The sequence below is a fragment of the Daphnia carinata genome, chromosome 10, assembly GCF_022539665.2.
Source record: "Daphnia carinata strain CSIRO-1 chromosome 10, CSIRO_AGI_Dcar_HiC_V3, whole genome shotgun sequence".
In the NCBI taxonomy this organism is placed as follows: domain Eukaryota; kingdom Metazoa; phylum Arthropoda; class Branchiopoda; order Diplostraca; family Daphniidae; genus Daphnia; species Daphnia carinata.
The window spans coordinates 2,547,491-2,571,471 of record NC_081340.1 but is presented as its reverse complement, the minus strand read 5'-3'; the positions used below and the strand labels follow the sequence as shown (position 1 = coordinate 2,571,471).

The 23,981-nt window shown below is 40.8% G+C and overlaps 7 protein-coding genes across 11 annotated transcripts in view; 5 read left to right on the top strand and 2 right to left on the bottom strand.

Annotated features, from left to right (window-relative positions):
• LOC130703371 (uncharacterized) overlaps positions 1–23,981 on the top strand; it is a 49,311-nt gene that overhangs the window by 6,620 nt on the left and 18,710 nt on the right. The gene's annotated exons all lie outside the window — the stretch shown is intronic.
• LOC130701963 (probable Dol-P-Man:Man(7)GlcNAc(2)-PP-Dol alpha-1,6-mannosyltransferase) lies at positions 470–6,232 on the top strand. The gene is given in 15 exon segments (XM_059497298.1): positions 470–554; positions 687–905; positions 972–1,104; positions 1,162–1,335; positions 1,426–1,579; positions 1,642–1,786; positions 1,863–2,089; positions 2,149–2,394; positions 2,455–2,858; positions 4,885–4,951; positions 4,953–5,050; positions 5,134–5,278; positions 5,345–5,544; positions 5,614–5,846; positions 5,916–6,232. Coding segments are annotated over 15 exon segments (2,682 nt in total). The 5' UTR covers positions 470–551; the 3' UTR covers positions 6,150–6,232.
• Positions 6,691–8,560, top strand: LOC130703373 (uridylate-specific endoribonuclease-like). Its single transcript, XM_057524862.1, has 7 exons — positions 6,691–6,791; positions 6,870–6,979; positions 7,042–7,296; positions 7,365–7,506; positions 7,574–7,773; positions 7,845–8,077; positions 8,150–8,560. The coding sequence occupies exons 1-7, from the start codon at positions 6,706–6,708 to the stop codon at positions 8,381–8,383; spliced, it is 1,260 nt and encodes a 419-aa protein (XP_057380845.1). The 5' UTR covers positions 6,691–6,705; the 3' UTR covers positions 8,384–8,560.
• On the top strand, positions 11,032–13,742 carry LOC130703364 (serine/threonine-protein kinase Sgk2-like). Its single transcript, XM_057524850.2, has 9 exons — positions 11,032–11,225; positions 11,330–11,427; positions 11,608–11,703; positions 11,767–11,903; positions 11,970–12,221; positions 12,295–12,568; positions 12,635–13,084; positions 13,163–13,303; positions 13,381–13,742. Exons 1-9 carry the CDS (start codon positions 11,183–11,185, stop codon positions 13,543–13,545), a joined length of 1,656 nt encoding a protein of 551 aa, XP_057380833.1. The 5' UTR covers positions 11,032–11,182; the 3' UTR covers positions 13,546–13,742.
• On the bottom strand, positions 13,705–16,355 carry LOC130703362 (uncharacterized). 4 transcript variants are annotated; one of them, XM_057524845.2, is made up of 6 exons: positions 16,112–16,355; positions 15,852–16,044; positions 15,638–15,791; positions 15,308–15,557; positions 14,656–15,246; positions 13,705–14,592 (listed from the first exon to the last, which is right to left on the bottom strand). In XM_057524845.2, exons 2-6 carry the CDS (start codon positions 16,006–16,008, stop codon positions 13,987–13,989), a joined length of 1,758 nt encoding a protein of 585 aa, XP_057380828.1. In that variant the 5' UTR covers positions 16,009–16,044; positions 16,112–16,355; the 3' UTR covers positions 13,705–13,986. The 4 variants fall into 4 exon arrangements, with proteins under 4 accessions (XP_057380828.1, XP_057380831.1, XP_057380829.1 ...); XM_057524848.2 differs by having other exon boundaries at positions 15,308–15,545; XM_057524846.2 differs by having other exon boundaries at positions 16,117–16,355.
• LOC130703372 (prostatic acid phosphatase-like) lies at positions 18,934–21,130 on the bottom strand. Its single transcript, XM_057524861.2, has 8 exons — positions 20,826–21,130; positions 20,655–20,753; positions 20,318–20,558; positions 20,061–20,251; positions 19,879–20,002; positions 19,582–19,796; positions 19,334–19,511; positions 18,934–19,261 (listed from the first exon to the last, which is right to left on the bottom strand). The coding sequence occupies exons 1-8, from the start codon at positions 20,934–20,936 to the stop codon at positions 19,137–19,139; spliced, it is 1,284 nt and encodes a 427-aa protein (XP_057380844.1). The 5' UTR covers positions 20,937–21,130; the 3' UTR covers positions 18,934–19,136.
• On the top strand, positions 21,322–23,590 carry LOC130703383 (uncharacterized). Of its 2 annotated transcripts, XR_009421909.1 has the most exons (6): positions 21,322–22,019; positions 22,083–22,139; positions 22,196–22,242; positions 22,322–22,525; positions 23,135–23,294; positions 23,355–23,590. XR_009421909.1 is itself a non-coding variant. In XM_057524879.2 (5 exons), the coding sequence occupies exons 1-5, from the start codon at positions 21,363–21,365 to the stop codon at positions 22,951–22,953; spliced, it is 981 nt and encodes a 326-aa protein (XP_057380862.1). In that variant the 5' UTR covers positions 21,322–21,362; the 3' UTR covers positions 22,954–23,128. The 2 variants fall into 2 exon arrangements, 1 of the variants encoding a protein (XP_057380862.1); XM_057524879.2 differs by lacking the exons at positions 23,135–23,294; positions 23,355–23,590 and adding an exon at positions 22,938–23,128.

Genomic DNA, 23,981 nt, shown 5'->3' with positions numbered 1-23,981 from the left:
CATGTTTAGACAGCATCCACTATGAATGATTAAGCTTGTTGGTTGTTGGGCAAAGTCTGCTAACTTGTTTTCTTAGGTTGTATATCTAAATGGTTGCTTTCGACCACGTGAAGGTAACATGATAAAATTTCACAATGATTCAGGAACCGACAAGCTTGGGGTAAAAAGTAATGCATTACAGGAGGTGGATGTGCGGAATCATGTTTGCGAGTTACTACTGTTTAAGTGCAAACGCCTATGATTTTATCGCATCCATATCTTACCCGATCAGCGCTTTCTAGATTGCACGCATACTACAGAGTTACATTCTATCTTCTGCCTCTTCAAGCCATAAGAAAAAACAATAGCATAAACCGTAATCGCTGCCTTCGCGAAGTGTAAAATAACATTTGCTGCTCTGTTTGATTTTAAACAAATTGATTTTGCGTTCCGTGACTAAAGAAATATTGTCCCCTAATTTCATGTCACACTAACTACTGTACTACTTATGGCAACAATGGCCATCACTCAGACGAACTAATTAAACTAAATGAGATTTTTATCAAAATTTAATGGTAAAACATTAATATTGATTATTTAAAATTTATCTTCTGTTGTACATATAATAAAATAAATACTTTCATTACAGATATTTTAATAATACGGTTTTCTGTATTCTTAATTACCTTTTTTGCATTTTGATACAGCATGTCTGTAGACATGAGGAAGCTCTATTTTTACACATAACTCCACTAAGAATTTGTGCATATTTTGAATTGTTCTGCAGGAGAAGAAGTAAAATGGATTGGCTACTGGTTCTTTGCTCTTTAGTTCACTTATTTGTGTGTCCTTTCACCAAAGTCGAAGAGAGTTTCAATCTTCAAGCCATACATGACATCCTTTACCATCAAACAGACATCCAAGAGGTATAAAACATCTTATTGCATTTTCTCTCCATTCACATTTTTTTGTCTTGTTGGAATAATTGGCAGTATGACCATCTGGAGTTTCCTGGGGTAGTCCCACGGACCTTTATTGGTCCTATAGTAGTATCAGTGATAGCTGCTCCATTTGTATCTGTGTCTCGTGTCTTGGAATTTCCTAAGGATGTATCGTTATATATAGGTAATGCTTCTTGTACATTTATTCTGAGGCAATGTAACTATTCATTTGACATGTCAGTGAGGTTTGCCTTGGGGGCTTTAGTCCTATGGCCACTCTTAAAATTGCAAAAGAGGATTAAGGGAACATTAGGCAAGGGTACAGCAGACTGGTTTGTGCTCATCACTGTTTCCCAGTTCCACTTTCTTTTCTACCTCAGCCGTCCTTTGCCAAACACTATGGCTCTCCCTTTAGGTATGTACTATAGTAAAAAAAAATAAATAAATAAATCCAGTTTTGCTTCAAGGGAACTCCGCTTCTAATTGCCGATTTTGCAATCCGTAGTGCTTTTTGCGTATTATTACTGGCTCGGGCAGCAGCATGGAAAATTTATCGCTTGTTCTGCGGCTGCAATATTGATATTTCGCGGCGAATTGGCAATTCTTCTCGGATTGATATTGCTTGGGGAATTGTTCACTAGACGCCTTTCGTTATCCAAGTAAAATATTGGACAAATTCTCGTTGAATAATTGTGTGATTTTTACAAATTTCTGTGACCAGAACTGTGTTAATTGCCGTGCCATCCGGACTTTTCTGTCTATTTCTGACGGTGTTGGTGGACTCCTTCTTCTGGCAACGATTCCTTTGGCCAGAGGGCGAAGTCCTTTGGTACAATGTCGTTTTGAACAAGAGCGGCGATTGGGGTGTATCCTTTTCAAAATTAAAAGATAAATCATTTCAAACTTTATACGATATAATCCTTAACGTTAACCCTAATTTAGACTTCACCATTTTTATGGTACTTTTATTCTGCCATCCCACGAGCTATGGGCACATCTTTAGCTCTATTACCTGTGGGCATGTTTTTCGAAAGAAGAGTTTGGCCCGTCGTACTACCAGCGCTTTTCTTTGTGCTGGCCTATTCCTTCCTTCCTCACAAGGAATTGCGATTCATCATTTACGTCATACCGCTATTGAATATAGCTGCCGCCGCCGCCTGCAATCGATTGTAAGCAAGTATAGACATATTTGTAAAAATTACTACTTATAATTCTACATCCTTCAAAGGTGGGAAAACCGAACGAAAGGCAAATGGTTCACGTTACTGGCTCTGATAGCTATTGGGCATTTAGTAGCCAATTTAGTGCTGACTATCTTCCTGCTCGTGGTCTCTCGTGCAAATTATCCAGGTGGCGAAGCACTCTTCCTTCTTCACAAAATGGAAAGCCGCGAGTCAAATGTGACAGTTCATATTGATGTTCTTGCTGCTCAAACGGGCATCTCCCGCTTTGGACAGCTCCACAACAACTGGATGTAAGTATTGAACGTCCTCATTGATATAAAAAGATGACTACGTTTTTTAAATTAAACTAGGTATGATAAAACGGAGAATCTCAAACCAGGAAGTCCGGAGCTACGAATGTTTTCACATCTGATTGTTGAAGCGAAAAGTAAACATGGTTACAATCTACGACCGTATGCAGAAACCCACGAGATAGTAGCATATGTCGAAGGTTTCTCGCATATCCGTTCTAGCTACAATCATTTTCCGCCAATTAGAATCAAATCCAAGCCGTGCCTGTTCATTTTGAAAAACAAGTACTTACCAAAGGAACCAGATTTCTCCTTCACTTTGAAAAAACACTCAGTAGAAGCTGCAGATGTGTCATTACCTCCAGCAGCTGAATTTGACAATAGGAACCATTTTGGTGGTGAAGTGTTATTAAGTGAAAATTCAACAAACATACCTGAGTTGATTGAAAATTCAAGAGATGAATAAAAATTTCATGTGTGTTGTGTATCCATCTAGTCAGATTACAGCTGCACAAACTGTTCACAGTCTTTTATTTCTCATTATTAGCCTATATACAATCTAACTGATACACATGTTGAAGACTGGATAGTTTAGCCTTTCTTGGGGAAAGAGAAGTCGTAGTAGAACTTCAACGTCATCCCCATGCTGACGGTGACAAGGGCTGAGGTCAAATAGAATAGGATACGATCAGTGCTGGTTTTTTCGTGAACCAAATTACCATCAGCAAGCTGAAATTTATTTTAAAAAGAAATAGTTAATAGAAATAGTTATTTTGATACAGAACATCATCCTTGACAAGAACAATTCATTCAATACAATTTTCTTACATGACCATGATAGTGTTCATTGAAAAGCAAATGTGATGAGTATCCATTCAAATATGATTGAGATGAACACACTTAATGATAAATGCATAATTTAATTGATCAAAATACTTAAGAGGTCTCTAGAAATGAAACGAATCAAAAGATTTTATACCTGGAAAAACTCTTGTTTCGCTCTGATCTTAGCCAGCTCGGGTGTGAGTTTGGCCGTGCTCATTTGACGGGCGCCAGTCATGCGCGAAATTGTTGCAATACGCTTCGTAAAGAAAATTATGATAAAAATTAGAAATTGAAAATGGCTAATAGAAGAATATTGGTTACCTGAATGGTGTTCATGATGGAGCTTTCAACAAGACGTGCAGAGCTTTCGACTCGTAATGGCGGCTTTGTGGATTGACGACGGAACTAAGTATCGGTAATCGATTTCACTATTGTTGAGAATGTATCGATTAAAATTTCACATGGCGGTTATTCAAATAATCTCATTTCATAGAATAAATCGTCCCAAGTAAAATTCTCGTTTATCTAGTGAATGTTTCGGAAAATTATTGTTACTGCTATTGCAAGTATGTGCGTTTTCTGGCGTATTTCGTTTTCTAAGTGTTTCTTCTTCATGCATTTCAAACACCAAACAGCCGTTAAAGACCCATCACCCATTCCATTAGCACACTACAAAGTAAAACATATCCCGCCCCAATAAATTTCGAACACAGATTTTTAAAAAGCTAATTGCAGACATGTTAGACGAACTTTCTTGATCAAACGTTTATCAGAGAATTTCACCAAAATAAGTACAATTTTATCATTTTTCCCCATGCCCTTAACCTAAGGCAGGGATATTTATTGTGAAATACCAGCATGTAAGGTCTAAAAAAAAGTAGACATTTTTCAACGAGATTGCATCTGTCACAACTGCTAAAAGTTTCTGCCACTTCTAATGGAAGGTCTAATGATAGTGAACATTTTACAACGAGTTCTAAGCTTGTGCACGCAATTTTTTTTTCCCATCCATATTACATAAATTAACTTGGGTGGTATTAGTTAAACGTTAACAAAACACGATTTAAAAACGCACTGTTCCATTTACTTTCTAATGCTCACGATTCCAAGGCAATACATTCAGATCCCGAAATTAAAGAAACATGTTATTTAAGTGCGACAACGAGAACTCTCCTCCTCTGTTCCCCTTCCAACGAATTACAGTTAGAGGTATCACACTGCAGGTTTCTGTCCGAAGGTGGCTAGTTGCAAGCAGTTGGCTGTTTGGCTGGACTATGACCATACACTTGAAATTCGTATACACAATCATATACAATTTCATGTTTATCCTGTGATTTATGATCCCAAAGTCACATTCTTTTAATCCAACTTAATAAAGCTTCAAGTATTTTAAAGTTTTGTGTCACGCTTAAGGATAGTAAGCATAGTAACAGACATAAATGGAACACGCTTAAAATCCAGAGTCGCGATTGGAATACGGATAGGTAAAAATGTTTGTAAACCGCATGACAACAACAATAAAACCACATTCACCTGTTCAACTGTAATAACATTTCACCACACGTTGGACCGGTGTCAGAGTCCTAAACAGATATGTACTCTAAACGAGGTCACATGGCCTGGCATTTTCACTATGAAACATCTCTGTAGAATTGGTATGGACAGGTGCTTTTAACTCAGCTGGTAACGCTGCTATAAATGAAGCGGCAGGCCCAAGGTTCATTTCACAAGATCCTGTTTAAGGGTGAATTACAAGTCAAACTCACCATGAAGCTCCTGGTTTTCCTTACCGTTTGCATCGTCACTGTTCTGCAGGTCGAGGCCAATGCTGGTAAATGACCTAACTTGTTTTCCCTTATTTTTTTTGTAAATTACAGAAAGTAGAAAAAATTAATTTCATTTTGAAAATAATAGTTGAAAGGGCAACTGTAACTGACGCCGAGCTACAGGCTCTTTCTCAGCAGCTTCACATCGATGATGTCAATGCTGTTCGAGGTATCGTTCTTAATATGCAATCGACCACCACATCCGGCAGTACGACAGACAGGGCTCCAATGCCGTAAGCACGTCACATCCGTAATGTCATAAAGAATTGTCAACTTATTTCTTTAAATACCATTCGTAGGTTGTTTTCAAGTGTTCCAGCCGACGCCTTTTCCGGGCCAACAATCAGCACTCTTTTGGCGCTCTTCGACAATTACGACGAGAATTGTAAAGTGACGGAAGTCATTACACCAGGAGAAACGGCAGAAGATAATGCTTTCCTTGATGCAATTTTGAGCACGAGTGTCATGCAACAAGCTCATCAGTTCCTGGTATCTAAAGGTACACTACATTTAGCTTTATTTTTGCAAAAATTGGAACATTTCAAACAAAAAAATTTCTATATACCAGGTTTGGCCAATGCTGACATTGCTGTCTTCAAAGAGTACTTGCGCCAAATTTGGCTCGGCCAGTACAACCGCGGCGGCGGCATCGAAGGATCCTCCGGTCTGGAGCACATCTTTTTGGGCGAAAAGGACGGCAACAGCATTTCTGGTTACCACGGATGGATCAAATTTTACAGGGACGAACAAGCTGGAAAGATGAACTACCTGGGCTACATGAAGAAAATCGATATCGGAGTGGTATGAGTTTATTTCCCAAGATCTACGTTATTAAAATAGTGTTACATTTGTCCTTTTGAATTGAAACAGAGCTCCGTTATTGAAATGCCGATGAGCTGGGATGGCCTCTACAAGTCCATCAGCTCCATCTCCGTTTCTGGCAGTCCTGAAATTGAATTGGCTGTTGCTACCGTTTGTTTCCTGGCCAGGCCGAATGCCAAGTGCCCACTCCTGGGCGCGGATGGCACACCGTACGCTTACCAGACCTACACGCTGCAATACAATGGCAAGACGTACGTTGGCAGCGCCTATCCAACCTACTAGTCCATTGTACAAACGTTATTTCATTTTTGCATCTTGAAATAATGATTAACAGCAGTGACTTCAAATATACCATTTTGATCGTTCATCAAGTACGCGGTTCAACTCTAAATATGAAGAAATCGATAATAATAGCATGATAAGTACGAAAATGGGAACGTGACTTTGACATCACGATAAGCTATAATCGTGATAACCTCATTTGGTTCATTATGAGTTTCATACCGTGTGTTTCGAACTGTACAAGTTGAACTTGTAGCAGTAAAGCCGTGTGGACCAGTAAACGGTCAACAAGCTCAGTTATACAATCAGGCAACTCTGACGTAAATCCATTTCGTTCTCTGCACGGAATAGATTTATTGCTGCCCCAAACAATAGGCTGAAAAGGGACTACGCGGATAAAATGAAGGCAAACAACTGATATCAGTGAGAAAACAAATAATTGGATACCTGGTCGTGTGTGTAGTGGAGTTGTAATCGAACGATGTCTTTATAATCTACCGTTGCCTGCGACCTATTGGAGCAGGCAATTGAGTCACGCCTTCGCCATGACATTACCATGCAGGTAGCACTATATAAACATGTAGAGGTTTGTCGGTCGATACAGGAGGCGGGTGAATACTTCAAGTCACTGGATCCCAACTGGTAGGCAATAAAATAATAATTAATAATTTTTCTTTTGAATTAATAAATTCATTTTTATACTTGAGGTTTAAAATATAGGGAATTTAAAAAAAGCAGCATAGAAATGATGAAATTTGTGGCCTTGGTTACCATCTCTGTGATGATGATGAGCGGCTCATTAGTTGAGGCTAAGCCTAGCTTCCGTCAACGTAAGTTTTTGCTTTGAATGATTGCAATTATACGAGATAATAATTTTTTAAAACCTACTTAGTTGTTTTGGGCAAAGCGGATGATTCTTGCGTCGGCAGATGCGGTATTGCCGGAACTGATTTGACCAAGCCTTGCCAGTGCAATCCATCCTGCCTGACCTACAACGACTGCTGCGCCGATTTCTTGCCAACTTGCAATACTTGCCAGGGCCGTTGCACAGCCGGTTACGACAACAAATGGCCGTGTCAGTGCAATGCTGAATGCTCCACGTACAACAACTGTTGCCCAGACAAACCAGATCTTTGCGGAGGCACCGGTAAAACATTTTTTTATTTACCGTAGTAAACCCTTTCGATTTCATAAATGCCATTTGCATTTCCATAGGTGGTGGAGCCGTTACTAATGCTGAGCTTCAAGCTCTTTCCCAACAGATGCACATTGATGATGTCAACGCCGTCCAGGGTATCGTCCTCAATATGCAGTCGACAACAACATCTGGCAGCACCACCGACAAGGCCCCGTTACCGTAAGTTTCGTTATAACGCCGCTGTCAATGGATGGTGGTATCCAGTAATACGTTATGCTTTGAAAAGATTGTTTTCGAGCGTTCCAGCTGATGCCTTCTCTGGCCCAACAATCAGCGCTCTTTTGGCCCTTTTCGACAATTACGACGAGAATTGCAAAATAACTGAAGTCATTACAGCTGAGGAAACAGCCGAAGACAATGCTTTCCTCGACGCCATTTTGGCCACCAGCGTCATGCAACAGGCTCACCAATTCCTCGTCTCTAAAGGTTTTAAATAGAATTATAAACGTGTAACTATTGACATTTCAGATTAATGTCATGTTTAAAATAATTTCCAGGTTTGGCCGATGCCGACGTCGCCGTCTTCAAAGAGTACCTGCGCCTTATCTGGTTGGGCCAGTACAACCGCGGTGGCGGCATCGAGGGATCTTCTGGTCTTGAACACGTCTTCCTTGGCGAGAAGAACGGCAACAGCATTTCCGGCTACCACGGATGGATCAAGTACTACCAGGACGAGTTGGCAGGAAAGATGAACTATCTGGGCTACATGGCTAAAATCGATCTTGGAGTGGTCAGTTTTTTCAAATTTTTTTCTTAAATTTTAGTTTTATAATTAAAAATTGTTTCAAAAAATGAATAACAGAGCTCCGTCATTGAAATGCCAATGAACTGGGATGGCATCTACAAGTCCATCAGCTCCATCTCTGTTTCAGGAAGCCCCGAAATCGAGTTGGCCCTGGCCACCGTCTGTTTCCTGGCCCGACCCAACGCCAAGTGCCCTCTTCAGGGCTCTGACGGAACGGCTTACGCTTACCAGACCTACACCCTTTCCTACAATGGCAATACTTATGTTGGTAGTGCTTACCCCACCTACTAAATGTGTTAAGAGATGATCTGCAATCATCTCCCCATTAAAATGGTCACCTGCCGATATTTTCCAAAATTAATTTCGCCATATCTATCACAAAAATAAACAATTATTCATGAAAGAAACGGGTTTGCGAAATAAAAAAAACATAACCTCTATGTAAACAATATAATTATTAAGACTTCACCTCTTTCAAATTTGTCTTTCGTCAACGCCATCTATTAACAAAAAATGAAATTAGCGCTTCACTTCGTTGCCTCCAAATAAATTAATGACATAATAATTACAAAGAATAAGTTCAACTTAAAAAAATGTGAAAAACTATTATTCACTTTATTTAAGGATATAAATTAGTTTAATATAATTTTACTGGAACAAAGGCAAAGAGTGGGAGTATGGACGCTGGTTATTCGATCGCTACACGATGGTCTACATTTTCAATGACAACGCTATGATACATCCACATAATACGTACACGGAAAAATATACTAGGTAAGGAACTGCCTGGTACATATTTTCCATCTGTTGCTGGCATGCGCCGATATTATATTACCCACGAGAGACTTGCGTGGCCAGCACAGCCATTAATTTGAAACTTTGAACTTTGCTCTCGTTCGTAGACGTATTTTGAGGACATGCACTAACACACCCTATCTGTTATTTATCATCTGCATTTCTATGTTGTAATAGATCGTAGTACACCGTCCACTCTGAAAAAAAACCCAATCAGTTTTTTTTTTACTGATATCTGCCACCCGCTTTTTTTAAAACCATGTCCAATCCTATGTTCAATCGCGCCGACTAATTTAAATTCTTTTACATCTTTATCTTTCCCACCTTTAGCAAGGGCATCAACAATACGTTGCTAAATGAGATGAAAACTGTTTAGCCTGTGAACTGGACTAAACGTGGTGTATGTCGAATTAAACTTTGACCATTATTTTATTGCACGGATGGGTACATAATGAAATCATCGTTTAGAACCGGTTTGGAGCCGATCGTGTGAATGTCATTGAGGAAACTATAATGCGACATCTTAAATGTCCGTGCTCGGAACGAGGACAAAGATTTCTCATTGAAATTCTTTTACTGACATTGCGTGTAGAATTTCAATCACATTCAATTTGACACCTCCGTTGGGCTATACTTAGCTCACGAAGGTTATTTCGTTTGACTTTTTGATTGACGAACGACGTCGAATTGAACGAAAGCAACTGTCAATGGCGAAGGTCAATGAATATTACATTCGTTAAACGGTGATACGATTTCGTTTAGCTAAATTGATTTCGAACGGTTGAATCAAGCCCACAAAAAAGGTAATTACAGCTCGATGTAGACCTATACGATCTTTATGCAAAGAGGGCAGGCAAACGCCGCAATCTATCGCAGCACACTAAGCTCACGCACTTCCCTCATGACTGTCGTATCAAAGTGAACTAGAGATCCGCATTCCTTTCCCAATTTCCTATCAAGTTTTTACTGTCATCGTTGTGTACCATCATAAGGGACATCGTTTCTTTAAAAAAAAAAAATGCTAACTTGGGCGTAGAGCAAAAACAACTTACCGTCATATTGTAGGAGATTGGCAGCTTTTTGACAGCTGTTTTATCTTGGTGATCCTATACACACGCCATCACGTGCCTATCATAATCAGCATAGGTATCACGGTATCATGGGAAAATTCGGAACCTGAAACATAACCAGACGATGTGTAAATAAAGAAATAAATTTTTTAGGCTGGTTGGAAAAAAAAGGTTGTTGCCGTGTACAATAACAGCATGTTGTCGCTGCAGTTTTTTATCTCATGAGAAACAATTTACGAACCGGGCCTACAATACTATAATAAAATGTTGATGTTCGTCATTATTGAAATAAAATGGCGTAATGAAAAGATCGTAAAGCAATTGATTGTAGGCATACCTTTCAATGTTGCAAACAAAAACGAGCTGATTCATGCCATAGGGCAGATTAAAAATTGTTAATGGCTTAACATTCACAGCCATTAACAATGACCCAATAACTCCTTTCTGACTAAGTGAAATATTACCACTATAAGCAATATTTATGATCAAATCAACAGGATTTTAAACTGCCCCAACTACGCAACAACGAGAAAAATAAAGAAAAATAAAGGTCCAGCTTTCTGTAGCAGGAACTCACCCTCGTGTGATGAACGTGCTGCAATTTCATTGATGTTTTTCTAGACAAGATGGCGCGTGTTGAGAGTGAACTTTGAATACGAGCAGATGAAATATTTCGTTTCAACAAGTTATTGATGAACACGACGTTGAATGCCGATATAGGCCCAAGAGGGGCGTTTAATGGCTGCGCGTGACGTCACGTAGCCATGTTCGCCCCTCGTGTGTAAACATTGTTTTTTGCTTTCAATGTAATCTTTCTTTGGGGAAAAATCAGAATGTTATTTGTACACTGACGACAATGCCCTCGACTTTGAAACATATTTAAGAACAAAACAACCCTCGGTCACCCCTTCGTTTCTTTCTCGAGAGAGAGCGAGAAAGAGAAAGAGATAACTGCACAACAACCACCCAGCAGAAACTTAATTGTGCTAATCAGTAGCAGGATCATTTTCGCCCACCAGGAGGCTCCCTCTCTGACGGCGTGCAAGTTTCGTAAAATACGAGTAGGGGAGGCTCCTAGTTGATTCATTTCGACGTTGGTAGCGACCGATGAAAGACGTGTGGCGAACAATCTGGCGGCCATTTAAACTGTGATATTTATCTTAGAGAAATTAATTAAAATTCTATAATAGTGCCTTTACGATTGAACATCAAGCCAAACGACAAGATGCATAAAATTACTTCACATTTCATGTCCATAGTTCGACCAGGTTAGTCGTCGGCCATATTGTCTCGTGTGTGTGTGTTTTTGTGTGTGTTTTGCTCCTTATTTTGATGATGACTTTCTTTTTCCACTTGTTGCTGTCTTGAACAGCATTGACAGTAGAGAACGCTTCGCCCACGAGGAAACCGACATTGACAGCACTAGTCACATCGGCTCAAGTTATGGAAACGGCCAGCAAAAAATATGCCGTAAGTTGCAGTCTAGTAATTTGATCTTTCTTATCGTGTGCCGTTTGTGTGCGTTGGTGCAATCTATTTCAGTTGACAGATAATTTATGAGTAAGACCTTTTGATTTCGCAATTGGATTCAGTTCCTTGTTTCAAATCTATTTTTAAAACTAAAGCTAATTTTAATGAATGCGCTGACAGGTGTACCACGTCGAAATGAAGGACGGCTCACGTTCATGGGACGTCTATCGTCGGTATACCGAATTTTGTCGGCTTCACGCGGCCCTTAAGAAACAGGTAATTCTATTTTTGATTTTAATTTTTAGGATTTTCTCAAGATTGACTGAATACAAATTTTAGATAGCCGGTCTGAATCTGAAATTACCGGGCAAACGACTGTTCGGAAGTAATTTTGATCCGGCTTTTTTAAAATCACGTTGTGATGGACTGACTGAGTATATCCGGCTCATTATCAACGACGGCCGACTCCTCCCTATGTCAGTTATTTGTTTTTGTTTTCAAGCTTAGCGGCCGCGTTGTAATCGTATTTCCGCGTAAAATAGACGGGAAGTGAGAGAGTTCCTGTCGTTGGACGAACGCACTAACGCCAAGAAGTCGGCCAACTCTGACGACAGCGGCGTCGAGACGAGTAGTGGCAATGAGTCAGGAGCTGACGGTCGACAGGCAGCCCGTAGTAGCGAAGATGACGAATCCGACGAATCACGACCCGGTTCTGCCATGATGAACATCCATCTATCCCAACGATCCATGCCCATCGCCAAAGGAAACATAAATCTAGGACCTTCCGAACGGCCGTAAGTTTTATAAAACTCACTTTCGCTGGAACCTGAAAAAAAAAATGTATTTATGATGAGCCGCATTTTTAAGGTTAAAACCAGACGATTTTGAATTCCTGCGCGTGCTCGGTCGCGGCAGTTTCGGCAAAGTCTTACTGGCCCGTCGTTATGCCGACCAGCATCTCTACGCCGTCAAGGTCCTGGAGAAGCGGGCCGTTGTCCGTCGCAACGAGACGCAGCACATCATGGCCGAACGGAACGTGTTGCGCAACAATCAGCTCCACCCCTTCCTCGTTTCTCTGCACGCCTCTTTCCAGACGAGAGAGAAACTCTATTTTGTCCTGGACTTTGTCAACGGCGGCGAGGTAAACAATGAACTCTAATTTACTTGTATCATTTCAAGTCTAATCAAGCTTTATTTTCCATTTTAGTTATTTTTCCATTTGCAACGAGAACGGCATTTCAGCGAGGCCCGGGCCCGTTTCTACAGCGCCGAAATGGCCTCGGCTCTCGGCTATTTGCATTCGGCCGGCGTCGTCTACCGCGACTTGAAGCCGGAGAACATATTGCTGGACAGCGAAGGCCATTTAGTCCTGACGGATTTCGGCCTCTGTAAAGAGGGATTAGTGGACAGCGACCAGACGACGGCCACGTTTTGCGGCACGCCAGAGTACCTGGCGCCCGAAGTCATCCGCAAAGAGGCCTACGGCCGCTCCGTCGACTGGTGGTGTCTGGGCGCCGTCCTCTACGAGATGCTCTACGGCCTGCCTCCATTCTACAGCCGGGACACGGCCGTCATGTACGACGCGATCCTCAACAAGCCGCTCCATTTCCGCGACCACATTCCCGTCTCTCAGGCCGGCAAGGACCTCCTCAGCGCCGTAATTTATTTCAATTCCATTTCATCAATCTATTGATTTTAAAATCTATTTCTTGTTTGCGTGGATACGTGAAAACAGTTGCTTCAAAAGGATGGCAGAACTCGATTGGGCTCGGGTCCAGCTGATTTCGAGGATGTCCGTAATCACGATTTCTTCAGCTGTCTGAATTGGGACGACCTTATGCAGCGAAAAATGACACCACCGTTCCGGCCTGAACTGGTATTTTCTTTTTTCCCACGTCCTTCTTTTTTTTTTGGCAGACGTTCACATATATCTTTTATTTCTTTAAAATGCAGAATGACGCTTACGACTTACGTAACATTGATCCGGAATTCACCCGAGAGCCGGTGCCGGCTTCGCTGCTTCAAGCCCGTTCCGTCCGAGCCGCTTCGTCGTTGGGTTGCCGAGACGGCGACAACGTTTTCGCCGGTTTCTCTTACGTGCCAACGACGCTCTCCTGAAAAAAGATCATTCCGTTCCCCCTTCGATCCTTCTTCCCCCAATCCAACGCGTTTTACGGATAAGAAATCATTCCACATTGTTTTTGTGCTAGTCCCTCGTTTATTTGAATTTATTACCCCTGCCTCCCTATTTACCTACCTAGTCTACAAGCCATCACGCACACGTACGAAACACGTTTATTCACCCAAATACTCTAGGGCAAACGATTGTGTTAAATAGTTTTCCTGGCATGTTTTTTTTCTTTCGTGTTGAATTCCCCCCCTTACCAAAATGTTTGAAGCAAAGAAAACCCACGTTAAATTTATATGTTGAAAAAAAAAATATTCTAACAAAGAAAAAGAAAAAAAAAGTACAAGTTTTTTCGAAGCAGAAAAAATTCCCATCTGATTATATTTGATATGAATGAAAAAAAAAATCAAATTTCTAAAATGCATATCCAATTAAATTGGATTTTTCTTTAATTTTGAGCGTGCGAAAATAGGCCTTGTTCGACGCAATTCCTGGCGCACAGTTTTACGTATCTGGGCCGTCAAACGGCGCTCAAACGAACGTAACCACGAGTTGCCAAAATGATGAACGTCATCGACGTCGTTAGAACAATATGAGACATTAGTGCTTGATTGACTAGAAGAAAGCTGTTCTGCGGTAGGCAATGCCGATATTGCCGGTGTAGGACACGCAACGTTTTCGAGATGATTGACGTGAAAGTGCTGAGAAGTTTCCAATTGATCAAGTCTAGCTTCGTTAACTCGCCTATAAAGGCGCTGCTGTTGCTGCAACAAGGTAGTCATATCACTCAGGACTCCGCGGAGAGCAGAGGAATCGTACGTCTGGTGTATGGAACGCGCGTGAGATAAGCGTTGCTGAAGCCTCTGCAGTAAATCGTCCGTCTTGTCCAGCTCGCTACGTAATTCTTCTTTGACATCGTCTAAATTATGATTCCAATCGCATCCATCGTTTTCTTCAGTAGCTGGCTTTTGGGCAGAAGAAAGACGGACCCGATACGCTTCCGTAGCCAGCTGCAATACGGATATTATCGGATCAATCTAAAAAGGTAATGGATGAATTATCCACTCGTTCATGTCAAAGAAATATACAGTAACGAAAACCTCGTGAGTGGTGATTGATTCCGGCATGTCGAGACTTGCTTGTGAAAAAACCGTGGAGGGTGGTGGGGTGACATAGACAGTTGGCAGAAGCGCATTGGCCAGCATCCGTCCACTAATGAAACCACTACTTTGCTCCGATTGTTGGCAGAGAATGTCTTCCGCAGGCTCAGCACATGCCGTAGGTTCTTCTTCATGGTCTACGCGTTCTTGGCGCCGAAGGCTTGATCTTCGTGAGCTGGCCAAGCTGGAATTATGTGAACCTGGAGGTTTCATCATTGGGTGAGTGTTGAAACTAGCAGAAAGCGCATTAGTGGGCGTCACGGCCGATTCTTCCATTTCCACCAACACTTCCGGATGGGGCAATTTTAAAGTGAGCGGTTCGGCCGATTGTCCTGGTGGATACTCGAAGCTGCTGCAACTTGTCGGTCCTGAATTTTTGCGTAACATCCGTTCGTACAAACGAGCAACGATATTCGATGGTCGACGTGTGGGAGGACCCACCAGTCCCCTGTAGCCCAGTGAACCAGTTTCGAAAGTATCATTCAATTCTTGTTGGGTTTGGTAGAATTGGTCGATATCCACACCACGCATCTATTGAATACATTTGTTGTTTAAAGAAATGTAAAATGCGATTTTTTTTCAATTGAATTACCTGAGACGGCTGGAGGAAACGTTCGGGCACTCTGTCTAATCCGTGAGATGGTCCCCCAAATCCCATTTCTATAAGCAAATCTTCGGCTGATGGAAAACTGTCTTCATCGTCGCACAGTCCAAAAGCCTCCAATGTGGAAGAATCAAAAGAGAATGTTCCCTCTGAATTGGTCTTGTCCAGACGCTGAGACGCAAAGGCCGTACGAAGCATGGCCGTTCTGTCTTGGCTGACTCTTTCTCTGAAATTGGTACTGGCAATTCATATTATATATATATATATATATCTTTTCATCAAGGAGGCAAATATGATGCTTCTTTAAATTTTACTCACCCAGATCCTTCGACAGCAGATACCACGGATAGCCTATCTCTGGCCTTTCTAGTGGCCTGAGCCAGTTGATAGACATCTGTTGCACTGTGCTTTCCCCCATGGTTGAGTCCCAAGATCCCTCTCTTCCTGACAATAAAGTCACTGCCGGCCAATACTGCAAGGGAATAAGATATATTACAAAACGAATAGAGCTAGGATGTTGTAATATCCAAACTGGGTTCGGCAGTAGAGTTGCAGTCAGCATTCACATTTGGAACCTCATGATCTCCAGGCAAGGAAGCCACCCACTCCCAGCATGAATTGTAACCTTTTGTGGGATAGCCTGACTCGTCATCTTGACGAATGTGATTGGTGATGGTACAGCTACTCATTGAAATTCACAGACACATTCATCATACGAAAAACACCTGGAAAGTAGAGAAATGATCTATGCTGTATAACAAATAATAAACATGACAGAAAAAGAAATTTTACCTTACCACCTGTTTGATCAACTGTTTTTATTTCCTGTTGGCCTTGGACACCTGTTGCACAACAAGGTTTTCCAGCTGTTGTCTCTAAATTTAGCCTAGAAGAACGTCAAACAAAGATGGCTCCTAGTTTCCGTAATGACACTGAACAAACAATGCGAAACCGAAGATCAAATGATGAACGGGATTTATCTTTCTTTTGTCTTTAAAAAAAAAAAATGTTCCTATCGTTAGTGACAGTTGGAGTTCCGTACTCAGCTGACTAACCGCGGGGTACTTGGATCAGCTGTCCAACACTTGAAGATGGCGCAACGTGTCAATGTTGCGATCCGAGTCGTTTCCCATTGGCCTCATCACAGTTCGATTTCCTCTGTCAGAAGAATGAAAAATAAAAATAAACTAACGAAAATAAAAATCCCTCACAAATGAGAAAAAGGCAGTAAATAAAATAAAAGAAAATCCAAAAAATTTTCTGATTTGGCGCCATTGTGTTGTCGAGTGAATCACACACGGACGAAAGTCCCACCGACCTGTTTTTGTTTAGACATTCCCGTCTCTCGAAAACGGAATCTCAGTTTAAAAAAAAATGGTTTAAAAAAAAGGCAGTAAGATGTGATCCTCCGCCGCCGAGAAACTGGAAAATCGTTCGAAAATGGGCACGGCCGGTGAAAGACTCTTGTCCGGAGGTGACCACACTTTAAAAGTATTGGACGCGTAGCGGTTGGTACGGAAAACAAAACTCAATATTAATGCACTTCAGCCAACAATTAGACACGAGTTTTTACGTTAGTATCTAGGCATTTAGTAGTGTATACGATGCTATATTAGTCGTTTAAGAAAATAAGATGTGCCCAGAGCTTCACTGGATGATGTGATGTCGCGGATGCTGCCGAGGCGAGACTAAGCGCAAGTGCAGCCGAGGATTGCATTCTCTTTCTCGCTCGTTTGTTTTCTTCAATTTCTCTCTCCTTTTTTTTTTTCTTTTTTTTAATACTGCTAGTCCATGTTTGACGATGCTTTGCCCTACTATCTCCTCGCGCCTCCCCCTCCTGCTTCCTATAGTTGAAAGTATACCGAAGACGACGAGAACGACGATCACCACCACCCAATAGCAAAAAAAAAAAAAGGCGAGTCTTTGGGGCCAGTTGTGACGTCATTGCCAACACCTCCCGAAAAGAACGTGAGCCCTACTATAACATTTCTCCCGTTCACTGTGTTGGGATGTAAGCTAGGAAAGCACAGCAACACACACACACAAGCTGCTGTTGCTGCTGTTTCGTTGTCCGTCTTATTCGGTTGAATGTTAAGAACTGGGGGCATCCGGCGTGAGGCGGCCGGCCCCCTTATTCGGGAAAAGCCGGATCTTTCATAGTTCTCTTTTCTCAAAGGCCCTCAATTTCAATTCTCTCATTTTCTCTTTTTTCTTTTCGTTTGTCGTCGTTTTTACCACTGCAATCACATGTGACTATACAATAATAATAATAATAATCAGATTTCCTCTTGAATCGTCAACTTTATATGGCCCATTTTGTGTTCATATCCAACCATAGATTTCTTCATTTTTTTTTCTAAACATGTTTAATATTTAAACGGCGTTCAGTGACACATAGCATTTAAATAAATCAACGTTTAAAGAGGAAAAACAGCGTGTTTTTTTCCATTGAAAAAGCACGTTGCAGTTCAATTATGTCTAAAAAGTTAGTTGGTTGACTTGAGGTGAAGCACCGCGCAGGTATTTCAGGAGAAAGGTGATGGTATTTGCTTCTTCTTTCTCTCAGTGTCCTTTATTTAAAAAGAAAAAACAACAAAATAAAAAAGAATGATCTCTTTCTTTTTCCATAAAAAAAGTCTATAGCCAACGGAACGACTATAAATGCTACGAGGGCGACGAAGACGACGGTTCAAAATAGGACAAGAACCCCTCGTCGCGTCCTCGTCCTTGCCACCTGTGACCGCGATTCGTTTCGTGCGTTCATTCTGTTCGGCAGCTCGGAGAGAAAAAGAGAAAACCTGAAGAATAAGAGAACGTCCTTGCGCGGTCACTGACTCCCTTCGCTCTCCCAAAAGGATCCAACACACCACGCACACACACACACACACACACACTATATATATTACTATGGTAGTAGTTGCTTACGACTGCCGGGTACGCCCATATACACCCTCTCTTACGAACGTCATCACCGCAAATTATGTCATTATATTATTAATCATAACTCAATTTTGTAAAAGGTTGCTCTTATTCACTTGGTATTTGCCCTATGTTTGTTGCATTTGTTGGTGGTAAAGCTAATCCCAACGTTTTTAAACGAATTCGAAGTCAATAGCTGTGAATGTTACGGTAGCATTCGCTTTTTTTTAGCAGTACGAAGTATTACGCAAGAAAAGGAAGAATTTCGTAGTTAAATATCTGTCTATGGTATGCCCCGCTATCGGGTGAATACGTACATATACATACCACGTAACTTTTTCTCTTCTCCAACAGACGAGGAAATTGAGAAAACACGACCAATGCACTCGGGCTACTCCACTTTCTCCCGGATCTGTCTGCCGGCGGGCCCCCAGTTAAAAATATAAAAAAAGGGCTGTTTCACCTTATTTCTCTCGTCTTTCTCTCTACCTTTATTCACTATCATTTATTTTTCTTTAAGAAACATGTTTTTATTTTTTCAGATAGAAAAAAAATGCACACGGTGCCAAACGATTTTCAAACTGAGCGTGATGTTGACAAGATGTCATCGGGAGCCGGAAGAGAAATCTTATTTCGCCTACATTTGGTTTGAGGGTGGAGTGCGCGCGTCCGCCATTTACAATCGTCCTACGTCATTATTTTGAGAAATTTTTTGTTTTTCTTTATTGACAACTGAGAGAGGAATACGGTCAGAGGTACAGACGTTTTCGTTTCACTACGCGAAACTCAAAAACAGATCATTATCGAAATACCCACTGTCACCACGGGAAAGGAAAAACCAAATGAGAAGGTAAAACAAGAAAATATTATTCTTTTTTTATGCGTATGTTTTGGCACTTCATTCAGCTTGAATGGTACTGTAGGCGTAGCCATTTTCTAGTCTCATTTTGCGGTACCACAGGCCGCTAACCAGCAACAAGGCTACCAGGAACAGGCAGCTTAAAGCAGCCAGAATGCTAATGACTAGTGTTGCATACAAACATAAGAAATATTAGTTTTCAGATACCAATAGTCATTTAATTTGATTTTTTTTACCTAGCATGGCATTGAAATTAGAAGCAGGCGCGATCAATTTGCACTCAACTTTAACGTCATCGCTCATAACGTCCGTGACAAGCTCGAAAAACTTGTCTAATGGACAGAATGGCGTGCAACCGGGCAGTGTAAGGACTTGAGGCTTACGACCGTCATCCGACACATTTTTGTACAAAATCTAAGTGAAATCATTCAAATAAATATTAAATTGCAATCGGTTTTTTCACATATTTAAAACAAGAACCTACCTTGATTGACAAGTCGTTAGGTTTTAGTTCGTGTAGCTCCACAAGCACCATGGATGCATACGGTGGTTGGATGTCGTTGAATATCTTCAGGGCGGAGAGAAAAGTGGCGACGGTGACGTCGTGAGCCGAATACATGAACAGCTTCCTGTTGGGAGGGGTCAACGTTGACTGGGCGTAATCTCTCAAATGTTCAACCAACTCCTTCACCAGAGGACCTGTCGACATAATCAATTTATCTTCAAGAAACCAGAAGGCGAAAAAGAACAAATGGCAGAAGGAACATGGGACGCATTTTACCTCCACGAAGACGCTGCATTTCCAAAGTGAAAGCTTTCATGGCAAAACTGAAATCGGATAATTCCTTCATTGGATTGGGAAAGAATTTGTTTGTCCATTCGGGTAGCGGTTTGTTAAATCGATTCTGAAATGTTGGTTCAGCTTAAATAAACTTCACGGTGTCACTATTAGGTTATACGTACTTCGATAAAGAGCGTGTCGTAAAGATATTCAACGTCGTCAATTTCTGTGATATTTAGGCCACTGTTCTCGGCTAAATAATCCAGTAATTCTTTGTTGTTATCTAGGCGTTTGCGAACCTCTGGCGACGCGTTGAGATCAGCGAGAAGCTCGTCATATCGAGGACATTTCGACTCCAATACCAGTAGGAGATCTAGTTACCCCAAAATACGAAATTAGATAATCTTTCAGTTTCATATCACTATCTCAATTGACTGACCATCATCTTTGGGAATAGTGTGAACTGGAATAGGTTGCCAGATAAGATCAGGATTCCAAGTTTGGTTGGTCTGATTGGTGGGTGGATATAATCCAGCCAAATGACATTGTGCACTCATCAAGGTCCTGTCGACATCACTGGACCTGACATATATTTCATCAGGATCATATGACTCTGAAAGAAAGCCTTCATAGCGTTCCCGGTTCAACTGTCCCAGTTTAAAATGCCTATCTTTGCCTTCCTGAAAAAAAAAAAAATCATTTCTTACTAAATTCTTTTAAAGAAATGCAGATTATTTTTTAAAAAATTAAAGGAGTAAAAAATGTAGTGCACTCACCTTAGTCAGCTGTCCCCACGACACAGGCCAATTAGTTAAGTTGAGATAGGGGTCCTTAGGATATGGTCGAACAGGAGTCCTATCACCATGACGATATAACTAGCAAAACATTCTAAGTTAAAATGAAATCGAACAAATTTTACCCATCAGCATCAACAAGTTACTGCCTACCATGTGAACAAGTCTGACAGTATGGTTTGCTTTTCCTAGATACTCAGTCTCTAATGCTGCACTACTACACAGAAATAAGGCGAAACTCAATACCAACGTGGACCAAACCATGTTGTAAAGGTACGACAAATGACACAAAAAATTGCAAGATAAAATCGGATAAAGAAAGTCAAGGGTAGATGAACGAATTGCGAAATGGGGCTCCGCCGTTGGGTTTCAGCAGAGGAAAAAACGCCTCACTCTTTCCTAGCCCACGACTCTTGCCAAAGTGAAAATCTGCGTAGGTCAAGCGCAGCTGAGGAAGACAAGACCTAGTGCCAATTCGCGCATTAATATTTCCTTAAAATCTGATCTTGATCGCGTTGGGTATTATCGATGAGCAACACGATTTTTGGTAGACGATGGATGTTTATGTCGTTACTATGGCATCCAGTAGTAACCGGTAGATGGTGTTCAAGTTTTCTTTCAAATGAAAAGTAAAACCGATCGCCGCCGGATAAAGGCCGATATTCGTTTGAAAGGGGCCTGTTACCTGAAATGAGTTGGATTCGCAAAGAAAATGATGTTAATGCTAATCTGTCAGTAGTAAACTCTTGTTCAAAGCCATTTAAGCAAAAATCTTTAAGTCAGAAACCATTGAATAGCATTGCTTACAATGTTTATGATATGGCTGCCAAACAATCAAAAACCAAAAAAACTTTGGCTAAGGATCTGAGTGATGAAGAAAAAGAATCTGTTATACAAGAAGTGCTAGACTATATGTTGGGCCGTAGGTCTCCTGTGGCTTCCTCACCAGACTGCTTCTTGTGTAAAGGTGTTCCTCCTACAAAGGAAAAATGTTCTCAAAGTTGCTCACACAACCAGCGTAGTGTTACTGGCCTCCCTGTTTATCGATCCTCACCTCATAAACACTTAAACAGTGCAAATTTTTCTAAGAAAAATTGTGTTACCCCAACCACGAAGGACAAGAAAGCAAAGCAAACAAAAATCATTAATGGAAAGCAAGCTGAAGAGCAAAGAGAGTCCCCCATAAAAAAATGGCTAGAAAATGGATCCAATGCTACCAAAGCTGTAGCCTCTACTGAGTCAACATATGCATCCAACACTCTTGGAAAAGAGCATTTTCAATCATCAAAACGATCTAAACAAGTTGGTGACTCTAAATGCCAATATACTAGTAAAACATACATTAAGGTACAAAGTTAACCAAACATTCCTTTGTGACACAACAAAATCAATTCTTATCAATTGTTTTAGCCATTTGGAGAAAAGTGTTCTATGGATAATCACTCTTGCCTTGAATGCCAAGAATTGGTACAGTAATAATACTTCTTAAATTAACTGAATGTTACATTATGTTTTCTCGACAGAAAGGGGTAAAGAGTACGGCCCCCTTAAAACGCCAATCCCGATATTGGTACATTTTCAATCATTTTATAGTGACGTCATGTTCATCGAAAAAGATACTAATATTATCCAATCTATCCCAATTCCAGGGGCCGAAAAAGTTGTACGCAGCCATTGAAAAGCGATAAAACTGATTCCTGTGTCAGGCAGCCGCATCAAAACAACAAATCTCAGTCATGTAAAGCCATCATCCAAACTTCTTCAGCGAATGGAACTACCTATTGGCCAAGGGTTCTTATCTCTTCACATCTCAATGTTCTTTTCTCTCGCATTACTGCAGAGAACGACAACATGTAAGATATTCAAACGTACTTGTCTTGTGTATGCTTCAAATTTCCTACAGTAGCCAAGACATCACTAACTATTGTATGGTAGTTAAACGTGCATATACACTACCTCATATCATTAAATGGATATTGTGCAACAACCGTCCCACTAACAAATATCTAATGCTTTTGTTTTCTGATCGTTGTGCGTGTTTGGGTTTCGTATTTAAATTTCTGTGTTGTTGTTACAATTTTCAAATCTCGAGAGTCTTATAAGGAACTTTATTACCGAGATTTAAAAAAATTGCCCCCACCGTTTTGCGTTTTACTTTAATAAAAAACAATAATTGGTGGTAGTAATCAAAATTAATCTTTTCTTCAGGTTCATCTTAAGCTGTTCCATTTACTTAACAAGTTATTGCTGCCAATGGTTTCTTAGGTTGTATCGAGTTTAAATACCCCTCAGACGTGATGGTTACTATGTAACATCTAGGAATGCTAAGCAAACCTTGGAAGATAATTAGGTTGAAACATCGTGAACAGAAAAATGACATACGGAATGCATGCACCACTCTTGTAATGTTTCCTGTTACAAATCAAATGTTTTAATATTTTCGATACAATTTTTTCGCTCAGTGGTTTCGACCTAACGCACCATGTGAACGTAAACAGAGGACTAGAACGGTGACTCGATGGATCAGCTCAAAACCTTGTGATCATTGCGAAAGGCAACAAAGGATTGTGTATGCTGACTGGAAAAATGCCAGCTGTGCTTAGGAGCTCAGCTAACTTATTGGCTAGTATTTCAACAACAAATATGTTCGGTCAGCCATTTATTTCCATTTATTATTTACAGGTCAAGAAGGATGATAGGATGAGCGGAGAAGCAAAGAAATATTCAAAAACAAGAACGACGCCGAGTTAAGAGAAAGCGCCAAGCGTTTAATCAACACCTTGCCCTGCCAGGGCAAGCGATTCTGACCGCAAAGCACCTCACACTCGTTTTCTCAGAGCGCCACGTAGCTCGATAATCATCCGGCGTCCAATGTCAGAAGAAAACAGTGTGCTGTATAAATAGGTTCGAATAGTGCTTCCTAGGCAAGTTTTTTAAAGCATTTTTTTTTTTATTGGGCTCAAAGAATCTATAAATAACTGTGGTTTGATTTTTTTTTTTGGAAGGAACCCGTATAGAATCAAACCGCGCCATTTGTTAAAATCTTATATGATAAGGTCAATGAGCCCATGGATAAATCAGGTCGAAATTCTTTGTCATTTTCGAACAGTGATTAGAAGATATAATGCAAACAACTTTATTTGTTGATCGCTGAAGCCATGCGAAACATTAGCGCTAGCGTAAGACACGCTGACAAAGCCCAAAATGCAAAGAAAGCCGAGAATGTCAATAATACTAATAAGGGCACCAGAAATGCCAATAGCGACACCAATGAGGTCATCAACAGCAAGGACGAACACAGCAACAGCG

Excerpts from the sequence above, each read along its gene's own strand:
- LOC130703373 (XM_057524862.1), top strand. The coding sequence starts at position 6,706 with ATGCAGGTAGCACTATATAAACATGTAGAGGTTTGTCGGTCGATACAG. Across the intron at positions 7,507-7,573 it reads ACCGACAAGGCCCCGTTACC|ATTGTTTTCGAGCGTTCCAG; the intron begins GTAAGTTTCGTT and ends TGCTTTGAAAAG. Across the intron at positions 8,078-8,149 it reads CTAAAATCGATCTTGGAGTG|AGCTCCGTCATTGAAATGCC; the intron begins GTCAGTTTTTTC and ends AATGAATAACAG.
- LOC130703364 (XM_057524850.2), top strand. The coding sequence starts at position 11,183 with ATGCATAAAATTACTTCACATTTCATGTCCATAGTTCGACCAG. Across the intron at positions 11,226-11,329 it reads CATGTCCATAGTTCGACCAG|CATTGACAGTAGAGAACGCT; the intron begins GTTAGTCGTCGG and ends TGTCTTGAACAG. Across the intron at positions 11,904-11,969 it reads GACGGCCGACTCCTCCCTAT|ACGGGAAGTGAGAGAGTTCC; the intron begins GTCAGTTATTTG and ends CGCGTAAAATAG.
- LOC130703362 (XM_057524845.2), bottom strand. The coding sequence starts at position 16,008 with ATGAGTAGCTGTACCATCACCAATCACATTCGTCAAGATGACGAGTCA. Across the intron at positions 15,558-15,637 it reads TCTGCTGTCGAAGGATCTGG|TACCAATTTCAGAGAAAGAG; the intron begins GTGAGTAAAATT and ends ATGAATTGCCAG. Across the intron at positions 15,247-15,307 it reads GTTTCCTCCAGCCGTCTCAG|ATGCGTGGTGTGGATATCGA; the intron begins GTAATTCAATTG and ends TGTATTCAATAG.
- LOC130703372 (XM_057524861.2), bottom strand. The coding sequence starts at position 20,936 with ATGGTTTGGTCCACGTTGGTATTGAGTTTCGCCTTATTTCTGTGTAGT. Across the intron at positions 20,754-20,825 it reads CTGTCAGACTTGTTCACATG|TTATATCGTCATGGTGATAG; the intron begins GTAGGCAGTAAC and ends ATGTTTTGCTAG. Across the intron at positions 20,559-20,654 it reads CGTGGGGACAGCTGACTAAG|GAAGGCAAAGATAGGCATTT; the intron begins GTGAGTGCACTA and ends TTTTTTTTTCAG.
- LOC130703383 (XM_057524879.2), top strand. The coding sequence starts at position 21,363 with ATGAGTTGGATTCGCAAAGAAAATGATGTTAATGCTAATCTGTCAGTA. Across the intron at positions 22,020-22,082 it reads CTAGTAAAACATACATTAAG|CCATTTGGAGAAAAGTGTTC; the intron begins GTACAAAGTTAA and ends CAATTGTTTTAG. Across the intron at positions 22,243-22,321 it reads AAACGCCAATCCCGATATTG|GGGCCGAAAAAGTTGTACGC; the intron begins GTACATTTTCAA and ends TCCCAATTCCAG.